This window comes from Trachurus trachurus, assembly GCF_905171665.1.
Source record: "Trachurus trachurus genome assembly, chromosome: 13".
NCBI classification, from domain to species: Eukaryota; Metazoa; Chordata; class Actinopteri; order Carangiformes; family Carangidae; genus Trachurus; species Trachurus trachurus.
The window spans coordinates 14,718,520-14,732,388 of NC_139892.1; the positions used below are offsets into that span (position 1 = coordinate 14,718,520).

The 13,869-nt window shown below is 42.2% G+C and overlaps 1 protein-coding gene across 6 annotated transcripts in view; it reads right to left on the reverse strand.

Annotated features, from left to right (window-relative positions):
- Window positions 1-2,676: 2,676 nt before the first annotated feature.
- fli1 (Fli-1 proto-oncogene, ETS transcription factor) overlaps window positions 2,677-13,869 on the reverse strand; it is a 33,658-nt gene continuing 22,465 nt past the window's right edge. For all 6 annotated transcript variants that reach the window (XM_083985449.1, XM_083985448.1, XM_083985451.1 and 3 more), the window contains 4 exons: window positions 7,406-7,465; window positions 6,820-6,879; window positions 6,187-6,234; window positions 2,677-6,036 (listed from right to left, as the gene is read on the reverse strand). In XM_083985449.1, coding sequence (XP_083841575.1) covers window positions 5,507-6,036; window positions 6,187-6,234; window positions 6,820-6,879; window positions 7,406-7,465 — 698 coding nt within the window. In that variant the 3' untranslated portion in view covers window positions 2,677-5,506. The remainder of the gene's footprint in view (window positions 6,037-6,186; window positions 6,235-6,819; window positions 6,880-7,405; window positions 7,466-13,869) is intronic.

Genomic DNA, 13,869 nt, shown 5'->3' on the forward strand with positions numbered 1-13,869 from the left:
TGGAGAGGTAAACATAAAAAATATATATATAAGAAAGAAAAAAGAAAAATATGTCTTGCAATTACTTGAAGGACCAGTGTTGGAGGCCATACTATTGTCATGGATGAGAAGAGGATAAAGTTGTTGTTCAATAATTCATTCCACTGTAGGACGTAAAACACAGACACTTGGACAAGAACCATTAGAGTGTGCTTTCAGGCACTGAGGCACTGTAGCAAAGGGTTGGGCTCGGGGGCCAGTCTTTTCAAACAGTGGGTGATGTAGTTCTCTTCTTGAGTGAGGACATTGTGAAAGAACAAAGCTGTAAGGAAACACTTAAAATATGGCTGCATTCAGCACTGACTATCGTATGAATATCTATCCTGTTTGTAAAGTATTTTTTTTGTATTTGATCTCAGGGGAAAAACACACTCAAATAAAGGCTATTTTTGCATTTTAAAAGAATCTGCATTGTATTATTGTCATTATTATTATTCACAGTTAAACGAAGCCGTAACTTCATATGAGGACTGTGATCAAAAAGGTCAAAGCTGCATAATGACAGGTGCCAACCCCTATCATGGCTTTTCATCTATAAACAAAGGAAAGTTGTGACAGCAAACAGTGGCCCAAACACAACGGAGTGGTAGAGTTTGGAAGATGAGAGCTGTTGCTTATTGCCCACTATTTTGCCTGCAGATTCTGAACATGAAACCAGAACTCTCCATTTAGGGAAATAACAGCACATACTGTATGCTAGCATGGAGCTTTGACAGGTTTTGTAAAGGCGGACCTCCCACTACGCCTTCTCTAATGAACTGCATATGCTTGCTATTGTTCTGTGTGTGTGTGTGTCTGCACCCTGGGATGTTGCTGTAGAAAATGACAGAGCAGTAAGCACAGCCAGGGTATAAAGATTATGAATACTGACAAATATGTGAAATTACTAAGTAGCGTAAAGATGATACATGTTTCCCAGGATATATTTTAATTATAATAATGAAAACATAATAATAAGCCCATAACCGTCCCATGGTGGCTATTCACTGTGCCCTCTATTTTCATTCTTCTATATGCAAAATTAAAGGTTGCATCTGTCATTTGACACTGATGCTATAGCTTACACACTGGTTGGTAAATTACCAAGACCTATCATTTCAAGCTGTGCTCAGAAAGACAATTAAATGTTGGAAACGAGCCATTAACCTACTAGTGTGAAGGTAAGTACTGATTAACCCTAAATATTGAAACATGCACGTCAGACTGAAGTGACTGTACACCTTGTGCATAAAGCTCATCTGTGTGTGGTTAACATTGAATGACATTCAGTTGGGATTTGACATTTACATCAGAGCAGCAGGATGTGGAGGTTGTGGTGGTAGATGGGTGTATACATGGCATGTGTTCAGGATCTGTCTCAGTCTAGTATTGATGTTTTATATTATTTAAGAATGACACAATCACTCCCTGAACTCATCCAAGTGGTGCCAGCTGTCTGAGGTAATACAGTTCAAAACACACTAAACGTTTTTTGTTTTGCAGAGTTGATCAGCAGTGGACAGTGGACATTTAATGGATGTATTGATGATCTAACAAGGTAAGATATTCTCAGGTCTGTAATGGTTAAGGTAAAACTAAAAAAACCTTCCCTTTTTCTCTCTAGACAGATTCTCCATATCTGGGTCTTTATTGTGCCAATTTTTACAAACAAAGAAAAGTACAATTTCCTTGCTCACAGCTTGTGTCCTTGCATGATCTGTTGATTCCAAACCTGACAGAACTGGGAAGGGTGTGAATATGATTTATCATTATTTTAGCAGTGACAAAAGGGAGCTTGTGTTCATTTCTATAAAAATCTGGCATCAAGAAAAGACAGCCTGTAAAAACCTTCTCTCTTGCTACTCTACCAGGTGCCTTAAGCTAAAACTAGCACATTGTAATGTAAATGCGAACTGTGGCTGCTTATCAGCAACATCTGTAACACAAGTATGACATACATTCAATGTCATAAACACTTCTAACATGACCATTATATACTGTAGACCTGAGGCCTCTTCAAAGCAGATTCAACAAAGACTGAACCATCAAACCTTCATGAAGGTAAGATTTACTGCATGTTTCTTTTGTGTTGGACTGTATTTGAGTGTGCCTGAAGGAGTTTTTTTTTCTACCAGATTTTTGTAGTCAACTTTCATGGTTAGTTTGTGCATGAATTTCATTCCAATCAGATATTTAACAAAAAACATGGATGAACAAGTTGATGTTGCCAAAGTATAAGCTGAAAAGTGGTCCCTTTTGTCTTTCAATGCAGTGTAGATCCAGGTGAAAAAGTTAAACCTTTAGCGTTAGAAATTTGACATTTCAGGTTGTTTTGTTACAACAAATCTTTTGTTTGTTTCTTGATGCAGATGCAAACAAGGGTTCAAGATAAGGAGGCAGCAAAGCAGGTTTTTAACCCCTCTTACCCTCTGCAGGTGCCTCTGGGTAATACAAGAATACAGTACAAGTGTTATGCGCCCCGGTGGATGGAGTAATCAAATGTTACATATCACTGACAGAAGTGCAGATGTGCAAGTCACTGTCAAGATTGTTTTATACTTTGATCTGGTGTCTCAAAATGTGCAGTGACATTGTTTTCATCAGTCGCACCACTCTGCTGAAGCCACAGCCACATGAGAGGTAAAAACATTTATTTTGTCACATTTTTCCTATACAAAAGCCCTTTTCCAAAAGGTATTCATACATTTCAGGAATTACAATAATAATAATAATACACTGGTTAATTGTAAAATTATACACACATACGCACACACACACATACACACACGCACACATATCTATATATATATATATATATATATTTGATATCCAAAATACATTGCATATACGAAGTAGCACAGATCCCTTTTCATTGTCAATGCTTGTGAAACATGGAAGGTAAGGGTACATTACATTAATTCTTTCTTTGCTACAAATTACATGTTCCCTTTTTAATTTGTTCTTTTAAAGCTATAGATCTTCAGGAGAAGCTGGTTCTGGATATTAATACTGTTTGTATCATTTTTGCATAAAATACCTTAAATTCTTTAAAGCACAGGAAAAGCTACCAATTCAAGGGCTATCTGGCATAAAAAGTGATTCAAAATGGAAACAAACCATCTCAACCACATGTTGCATATAGAGGAGAGGAATCCCTGGCTATTGGATTACGACTGAAGCAGGCATTTATGGTTTGGGGAATACAAGAAAATATCTTTTGCATTCAAAGGCATTTAGGATGTTTCAACCGAATTTCATAAACAATAACAACAACAAGACATCAAAAAATGTTAAAATGCATTGCCCAAATGTACAGATATAAAAACGCTTAAATGCTGAACACACTACTTAGCAGAAATGGACTCAAAAGGTTTGCATTTTTGACCGAGGTCAACTCGTATTAATTCTCTTGACTTTTTTATACTGTGTCACATATGAAAATAACTCTGCATAATTTATACAGTAAGTTGCTTTAATGCCTAGTTGACTGATGCTTATAAAATAATAAAAAATAGGTCTGACAAACGCACAGCGTTTGCGAATCTGAGGATTTCTTTGTTTCATCTCGTCATACTTTATTGGTTTTGTTCTCTGATAAACTACTTAGTCCCAAGTAATTTATTTTCAAGTGTCCATTCTCAGTTACGCTTAAGGAATACTTTTGCTATAAACAGCTTTGAACACCTGAAGATGGATATGTTTTGATATGATACTATCACATGATGATGATGAAATCCTGACTTGAGATTAATGTGCATTTTTTGCTGGGCTCTAGATCAGTGAGAAACTAACATTCAAACACACATGCTGCTCTCAAACTAGGATCCAGCCCTTGTAAAGAAAAATGCAACTTGACTGTCCACTAACATGACTTATCGCTAAGCCACTTCTCTGTGCTGACCTATACGGTCCTGACTGGCCTACATAGAGGAAAGAAACACAGTGGCAGCCGTTATTGTCAGAGTGCACTTCAAAATCAAAAATTGTCAGATTTCTAGTCAGACATGGAAATGATTTATGTATTTCACAATACATTTGTAAGCTGTAATGCTGTTTTCATCTTTAATGTATAGAAATATATGGTATAAAACAGCAGTTAAGGCGTGGAGCTAACACTTTGAAGGTTAGGGTTTTGGGTCTCATTATGGCACATAGTAAACCACCTCACAGTAAAGGTAGATGTACTGTAAGGTACTTTAGAAAAAAAACAAAACAAACATACAATAGCATCCACTCATAAACATATAGCCTTCAGCATTGTTATGTAGATATTATCTACATCATAACATCTCTCGTGTTTTAGATTTAGACAAGTGCAGCAATTGTGGTCTTAATTTTGAAGGAATTTATTTTCTCCGTTAAAAAGAGTTAACAAAATGAAAACATCTGACAAATTTTGATTTTGCTGCAGGGGTATCCCTTTTTTTTTTACGCGTTTCACAAACCAGAAGACATTCACATTAATACTGACATGGTCCAGCAACAAAACATCTGGAAATGGCATGGCTGAAAGGCAACAACATGGCAAACATTTATTGTAGTAGCCTGGTGTGTGGCCCCCTGAAAACATCTGACCTGGGTTGAATTATTGTTGCAAATGACTCCAATTACATCTTGACTCGGCTTCCCCAGCACAAACGACTCAACTGTACACATTGCCCGCCGTGAACTCCACACAACACAACACACAGAAAGCATTTTAAGTAACTGAGTTGACCCAGGTCAGCAAAACATACAGCGCTTCCTTCTCCGGCATTTAACTCTTCTCTAGCCTTCCAGTTTGGAGGATAAATTAAATTGTGAATGGCATATTCCAGTTGCCAGATTTTCATTCAGTGCTGAGAAAAGTCCGTCCCTCCGAGAGCTCTTCCTTATCCAGCGAATTCCAGAAGACTCTCCACACACACATAAAAAAAGATGCAGATGGACAGACGAGCAGATGAGAATAAGAAACCCCCCGACAAGGCTGTAGACGAGCAGAAAAAAAGCAGATGCTTCAAAGCGTAATGTACAAGATGTACTGAGGAGGATGTAGATTGAGACCCATAAATAATAGGCCCATGTCTGGTATTGTAGCAGGGTGAGGAGGCAGACAGACTCGGGTTGCTTCTCCTGTCCTCAGGCTTTGGTTTGGGAAGCTTTTGGGAACAGCTTCGAGGAGGATGGGAAATAGAAAGGCACAGGAAACTCAGACACACGTCCAAAAAAACATAAACAAACAGTTGGCTAGTCTTGAAAAGGTAAGTAGTATTCCATTTTGGAGCATAGCATCCAGTTGCTTATAAATTCTTACATATATATATATAAAAAAAAGTCCTTCAAATGAATCATCCTTCATTTAGGAGCAAAATTTCTTCAGGGGACAAAACGCCTCCATCAATTCAGTCTTCATTGGTTTGGCGTCAGTGGGAGTGCAGCTCAGCGATGGACTTTGTTGTTGAGAGAGGGGCACGTTTTAAAGGCTGGTGGAGGAACAGTAAGGTGTGTTTTAATAATAACTGCCCAGGTGGGAAGGCACATGGGTGTTAGGGTGGCGGGGGACGTTTGGGTTGGGGTAGATGCCTGCAGTGGGCGAGCTCCAGTATGGAGCAGTGGGTCCAAAGAAGTTGGAGGAGGTGACGGGCATGGATGGAGGGTGTGGGGATACAAAGTTGACCTTCTGCTGGTGGGCGTGGTAGGAAGGCACATAGGCTAGGTCCGAGGGGTACTTGTACATGGAGGACTCGGTGGGGTGCGGCTGCAGCGCCTGAGCGATGCCGTGGAAGTCGAACTTGTAGGCATAGCGCTTGCCGTGCACCTTGGTCATGATATTTTTGTCGTAGTAGTAGCGCAGTGCACGGCTCAGCTTGTCATAGTTCATGTTGGGCTTGCTCTTACGCTCGCCCCAGCGCCGCGCTACCTCGTCAGGGTCTGTCATCTTGAACTCGCCGTTGGTGCCCTCCCAGGTGATGCAGCCGGCGTTGGCGCTGTCGGACAAGAGCTCCAGGAGGAACTGCCACAGTTGGATCTGACCTGAACCTGATGGTTGGACACAAAAATACTGATCAGAAAAGAGACGCAGCCTTCACAGAACCAATTACTTCATTATCCATCAGCCTGAAGTCTGTGAGGTGAGCGACAATCACCTATTCACAGCATTATACAGACCAGGGTGTGCTAAAATCTTACCTGGGTTGGCAAGGCGACTACTGGTGGGTCCAAGAATCTGGTAAGGATCTGTGGACAAAAGCACAGCAGTGTTGGTCTACACATGGATTCCTGATATAACACAATAGCATCTGACCGATACTAATTAGTATGGCAGACAAAATCAACACGTTGCCAGGCGACAGCTGATGCTACCGACTTTGACGCTATCCATTTAAAATTTCCTATTCTTTACATTAGCCCATAACATCACAATTTCGGATTGAGTAAATCCAGCTAAATATGCAAAACACGTACAGAGCGAGTGTGTGTTGGGTGGTCAAGTCTTAACATTGGTGTGTGTGTGTGGATTATCATGCTCTGCACACCCTCTAAGTAATGAGCTGACCAGGAAAACCAATTACACATGCTAATAGATGTGTGGTTGAGAAGTAAGAGGAAAAATACCAATGCAAGTAGTAACACGCTTGGTGGTAGACTGTTATTAAATTGCCGGTGAATCACTTGTAAAGAGGAGTTTTGCATATTTCTGAGGTGCTGAGGGTTTGATCATGTCCATCGTAAAATAAAGTGAGAAAATGTAACAAATCAAAAAAGGGAGTGTGAGAGCCATGCTAACAAATTAATGACAATTCAATTGATTATAGTTGTTACCTGGCTGAGGTCTGGGCTGCTCAGTGGACTTGGTCACATTCTGAGTAACCACCGGTGAGCCTGAGAGAGAGAAAGAGAAAGAATGAGAGAGAGAGAGAGAGAGAGAGAATCAGGGAAGGAGATAGTTGAAGAGAGAAAAAGAGAGACATAAAAAGGGTTCAGACTAGAGAAAACATCAGTGGGGTGGCTGCAGATAACCGAGCTACACATCTTGAAGGCAAGTCAGCAGAGGTCCAAAGTAAATAAGGCAGTAACTGGTGGCTGGACCGACTTGTTTTGACTGTGCGTTCATGTTCTGACAACAGAGGCTCTAATCGTCAGGAGTCTGACCCACACGTCTAGACTCTCCCTGTGGATGTTGGAACTTCCACTAGTGTGATGCAGACTGTGGATAAGCGGAGGTATTTGTAAGCAGTCTTGAATTTTATAACCTGAACAATCTAAAAAGTGAGGAAATAAGCACCTCAGGTGAAATGTACTGTAGAGTCATGCCCTCGCTCAGTAGGACACAGCCAATCGTACTTATCACTGCAGTCCAGTCAAAATGTAACATTACAAAGACCCTGAAGTGTTTTTGTGACCTCACCTTTGCCACTGTGCATGTTGTTTGACCATCCTGTCCGTCGTACAGCATCATATGAAGGGTCTGAGGAAGACAGAGGAAAAGAATGAGGACAAAGTTTGAGTAAAATTTAAAAAAAAAAAAAAAATCCCAGATGTTTTCTTTCTAAGGACAGTTGGACAAACAATAATCTGACCAAATCCTCGGGTCGCCATAAAGTCATGTTGCAATCTCAAAACTTGCCCCGGCGTTTGTGTATGTGGCTACTCTACGTGTCTCATCTCATTGTGTGTTAACCTCCGGAACAAATAGCATCAATAAATCTATCAAAACACGGTTCGAGATGCTCTTCACAGGATATCTGGACATGCTAATGTGGTTTTGTTTGGAGCGCTGCGGTGGGTAAAATGTAGATGGCACAATCTTTGACAGAGAGTACAGTTGGTTGAGCAGCTTGCAACACTCTGACCACAAATAAAGGGTCTGATGCAAATTAACGTACAACAGACACACAGACGGAGACAGACGATGAATGTGCATGATATCCACCCTGCATCCCGCCTCTCCACACACAATCTCATTTCTCTGAAACCTTGACAAACAGCCAAACTGGCCCAGTTTGCACGAGCTCTACCTGCTGCGTGTCTGCACTTCGGACCTGCGAAGCCGAGTGTGAAGGCGGACGGCTTCCAGTACCTTCCATTAATCCCATCTCTGACACAAGCAGATAAAACAGAGGATGTAATGTTCCCCTGGCAATATCTCAAAAACACAGCGGTATGGTCACAGTGCACCTGGCCAGCCAGTCTCTATGGATTGTATCGGTGTGCACTATACTTACAGTTCAACAGAACAGCTGCCAGTGTGTGGGGGGAAACATGATGCACACTGTGGCCTGATATGTGTTGTGTACAACACGCTACTTTCAGGTCTTATCACGATCTGTACATCTTTTTGTCAGCAGTGCTTTTCCCCAGAGGGCAGCAGATAGAGAGACGGTGTAACAGTGATGACAGAGGTTGTTTCTGGGATCAGCAAGCTGTTAGAAGGTCAAGAGGCAATCCCATATCCCATCAGCGTAGGCTGGCTTTTTGAGAAGCAGGCTTACTGACAATCAAAGATGGCAGCATCTTCTTCTCTTAACAGAGGAGCAGAATGTGAAAAAGCCAACACCAAAGTCTTTTTTTTTTTTTTTTTACTTAAAGGGATAGTTCACCCTAGAATGATATTTCGCTCATTATCTACTCACCCTCATGTTGACTAAGGGCTGGAAGAATTTTCAGAGTCCACCGTCCCTTCTCTGAGTTACAGGGGGTCTTGGCGTAGCAGTGCATTTCAATGCAACGGTTGCAAAGGGACACCAGAGCTCTTCGTAAAAAAACACACACAAAAAAACATCCAAATACCTCCATGATGCTCGTATGTAATGTCCGTCTTGTGCTGAAGCCCCAAATTGCGTAATTGTCCCGAAAAAAATTAAATAAGTCCACATTCCAAGCATGTTTGTAGCATTAGCTCCTAGTGTCTGTTGTCCGGTCTTCCGCTGCCAGCGCGCATGCGCAAGGTTCGCACTGAGACCGACTCGAGTCTCAGTCGGTCTCAGTATCAGTGCAACCCAGCTTCAGCACAAGGGGCTTCAGCACAAGACGGACATTACATACGAGCATCATGGAGGTATTTGGATGTTTTTTTGTGTGTGTTTTTTTACGAAGAGCTCTGGTGTCCATTTGCAACCGTTGCATTGAAATGCACTGCTACGCCAAGACCCCCTGTAACTCAGAGAAGGGACGGTGGACTCTGAAAATTCTTCCAGCCCTTAGTCAACATGAGGGTGAGTAGATAATGAGCGAAATATCATTCTAGGGTGAACTATCCCTTTAACTACAGCCAGTTTAAATTCTGCCGCAGCATAATAAAAAGGGTCAGCCCCTCATCAGTAGTCAAACATAGATAATGCAGCAAAGTGTTTTTACACTACATGCATGATTAATTATCAAACTGAATAGGTGCGATCGTTCCAATGATATGTTTTGACATTTCAGATGGGAGTGTGTGTGCTGATGCCAGACTCTAAATGCATTCTTCTTTGTGTGTATTCGTGTGTGTAGGTGTTTGTTTTGCCAGACATGAATATTTATTAGTTTTCAAGTTATTATCATTTGTGTTTCATCCGGTGCATTTAAATAATTCACATGCAGATATGCTGTCAATCAGTGCACTGTAACATAACTCCACATATCTGTCTAAAAATCTGAAAGATCGTTGTCAGGTTTACATGGTCAAGCTCCTCGATTTCATAAGAGAAACACATATAAACAAAGACGTGTTGTTGTTTTTTGTCAGTGTGTAGCTTTTTTTTTATCTTTGTTATGCCTGTAAGAAATGAAGGTGACTGTCTACACAACAGTACCTTAGGAGTTTGTGTGTCATCTTGACCCGTATGACCTCACACAGCCAAACTGGAGCAACATCCAGCATCAACACAACTATGATCAACAGCTACTGCATGTCTGGCCATTTATTTTAAACACTGTACAACACTGCCCTCCTGTGGATAAGGATATACTGACAGCCTGCTTTCTCTAAAGTAAACAAATAATAAAGCACTGTGATCCAAAATCCTTATTTCAGCACAATTGCAGCACAGATCCTAATCTTACTGCCACCATGAAAACAGAGTTTTCCCGGTAACTAGACAAGTGCTTTATTGTTTTACTCATTTCATAATCCTCGACTGAAAATGTAAAAACACTTCAAATCAAATTATGCGTCTTGTGCTACTTTCAATGGATGTTTTGTGGTCTTGTTTTCTCCCCTCACTAGCAGAATATCCTCCATTGGGACAAGCTCCTGCTGCTCAGGGGCCTCTTGATCTCCTCACTAATTTCTAACTTTTCAACTTTTAACCCCTGAAATTTCAGTCAAAGGGGTCTGTTCCTGTCTACAGACAACAGGAGGAGATCTGGTGTCTGCGACCGGGAAGAGGGGAGCAAAACAGTTACTAGTGATGGTGCAAAAAAAAAAGAAGAAAGAAACATATGGATAAAGCGAAATGAAGGAAATGAACTGTGCAACGAGGCATGAAAAAAAATGAATAAATTAAAGCATGATCAAACAAGTGGAAGAACGGCGAGTGGAATGGAGAGAAAGACAAAAAGAAAGAGAAAGAGGACAAATAACAAGTGGGCTGCCGTGGCTCAGCGGGGCTGTCAGGTTCAATCTGGTGTGGGCCGGCAGGATAGCCAAGGAGCAGTGACTGGGGGAGAGTCCTGGGAGACTTGCGTTTCCTGCCTGCCTCGCCTGCAGACAACCTCTCTTTGTTTTACTGGCCCTTTTTTCCCCTCTACTCACCGCCAGTACCCCCCCAGCCCTCCATCCACTCTCCACCACACCAAAAAAAAAAAAAAAAAAAAAAAAAACACAACGGGGGCTACCTCCATCTATGTGCAGAGAGAGGGGCGTTACAAACAGGAGAGGAGTTTGGTTTGGTGGTGGGGGGAGAAGCAGCAGCAGAGACGAATGAAAGAGAGATGACAGAGGAGGTGAAGGAAAGAGAAAGAAGAGAGTATTGAGAAGCAGACAGATGGAGATGGAGAAAGTTAAAAAAAAAAGTGCAGAAAACGGCACAAAAAAGGAAAAGAAGAAGGAACTTAAAGGAGGGAGAGGAAAAATAATGACAAAAAAAAAATAGAGTCAGACGAAACACAACTTTGGAATTTGAAATGAAAACAACGGCAGCAAATGCATGCAGCTCCTGTCTGGTATGGGCTTGGAGGAGATGTGGCCTCATCCACATCTTCTTGGTGCCCCTGTGTGTAGTTGTTGGCAGCAGATTATGTTAACCTCGACAACAATTTTCCCTTTTTTACAAACATGTGAGCAAGAATAGACACAGAGACACAATGCCCCCCCCCCCCAAAAAAAAAAAAAATCTCAAAAGGCACCAAACAACGGGTAGAAGTACAGTAGATTAATTGGAAATAGACAAAAGTGGCAAAGTGGAAGTGAAAGTGCAGGAGAGGGAAGAGGCAGCAGATGTAAAACGTACAAAAGCCCAATTGGTTGGGGTGAGGAGGGGTACGGGTACGGGCCAGCCACACAAACACAGACACAGATCCGTATGCACACACACACACAAACTCACACGGAGCAGCCTCACCCCCCCCCCCCCCCCCCCCCACCCACCACCTCCTCCTCCTCCTCCCCTCCCTCCCGCCTTCATTTTTCCAGGCCTCGCTTTGACTGCGACTTGAGCCAGTTTCCACTCTGGTCTGGGGTGTGGTGCACGCTCCTGGGAGACTTCGACTGCAGGACCAGTTAGTCAAAACAAGGCCCAAGTGCTAGACGGAGAGGGAAAGAGAGAGAGAGGCAGCGAGACAGAAAGAGAGAGAGAGAGAGAGAGCATAGGACAAAGACATATGAGAGACAGAGTGGGAGAGAGAGAGAGAGAGAGAGGAAGAGCAACTGTGTGTACAAGGTGAGATAGAGTCGAGCCGTGGACTGTTTTTAACCCAGAGTCTGAGCCAAAGAGAGAGACCCAGACAGGATAAACTTTTTTAATACCCGTAATACAGGTGCTTTAAAAGCCATCTGTGTGAGGACGGAGCCATAAGAGGAGGAGAATAATGGCAAAGTACAGGAGTTATACACATGCAGCGAGGAGACAGTGACTGCACCAGAGGAGAAGAGCATCAACTGCAAAAACGCTTGAAACTAACAGGAGACAACAACTCATCTGTGAACACAAACCTAAATAAATCAAGGGCAGAAGTGATGTGTGCAGTGACTGTTTTTTTCTTTTTTAAATCCCCATTATATCCCTACTTTGGAACAAAACAAAAAACAAAAGAGGAACAGTCGAGAGTCATAGATGTACAAAAGCTTGTGGCGCACTTCAAGCTGCGTTGCCACTTGGACTTGGCAGCAAAGTAAATACTTTCACAGAGGTGAATCATCGTCCTCCCCCGGTCATAGAGAAGCAGCGGAGAGAATGAGTGTCTTTTCTGTGAATTATAAAAAAAAATCCACAATTTCATAGCTGCGGCACAAACGGAAAGTTCAAACACTGAAAAAGGTGCACAGACTCATCAAGCAGGGTGAAAAAAAAGAATAAAAGTGGCCAACGAGCAGAACTCTCATGTATAAATGTAACACCCAGATGTAGCCTACTATGATACGTATAGCTCCCAACCCACACTCAGAAATAACGTATGCATACTGTAATACATGCTATACTGGTAACTCACCCCCACACACACACACACACATGCCTATCCACAAGCCAATAGTAGACACAGACTTTAGATACACACAGCCACACACACACCCTTTCATAGCTGCTGCATTCCGTGTTTTATATGCTCTCTTTTATTCATAACATTGCATTTTACACCACAGAGTCTGGAGCAGATTAAGGCTTGTCTCCTGCTGTATGCTCGTGCTTACTCTACCCCAAAGAGCCTGTATGGTATTTGACTGTTCTCAAAAGGCAATATGAACTTGAACATCTGGCAATGCTGATCTGTGAAAATGTTAATAAAGGCTTCTCCTGAAGCAACACTTGTTTTATTGTTGAGTCACAGACTCCTTACTCCAATTTGGATGTTTCTTCTACTTCAAACAAACCCTAATCATTTCACTTTTTTTCATTTTATGTCAAATGATTGTAACCAATTACAGTGAATTAATGTGGCTAATGAGCTAAGCGATTCGTGTATTTTGTAATTCGCGGAAAGGCATCCTGTCGGAGTCTCAGCTAGAAGTTATACCAAGGCTGGGATCACAGGACGCAACCAGGGGCGCAGTCAGTGCTACAGGAGCCCATAATAGAAGTCACCTCTTGCAAAAGGGAAATGCTGTTGAAGGGAGTGACTCTCTATTCCTGCCAGTCCAAATACCTGATGCTGAGAACCAGGAAGACCAGGGTCGGGGGGTGACCGAGCAGAATCTTATCTGGCCTGCCCATTGCTCTATTTGTATTGAAGCCGGGCGTGAACAAGTACGCGGCCTGCTAACGCTCACCACCGGGGCAGATAGAGAGAGAGGCAGAGGGCATTCTCGGACACTTATCAGACCTAGTGTTTCCTCTCCTCCTGCCTTGATAGGGCCCCTCATCCTGTGAGAGAGGCTATCATTGTTATTGCAGTCCTTTCTCCCGTCTCTGGTGGTGACACCGTATAGCCGATGTAAAGGATGTGTAGCTTTTTTTTTAACAGATAGGCAGCGCGGCCTTCGCCTAGTTCACGTTGTGTCAGCACAAAATAATGTTTGTAGAGTGAGGAGGTGTCCAGAGGAAAGAGACAATCATCCTGAGCTGCCACGGCAGGCATTGTTCTTGGAAACCCTGCTTGGCTTTTTTTTTGCAAGAGTTTACAGCAGCGACACTACAACCCAGTCCATTTAACATCTGAATGCACAAGAATTGTGTCCTTCAGTCTTGTATTCACACAATTAAAAAAAAAAAAAACACACACATCTGTTTGTTCCTT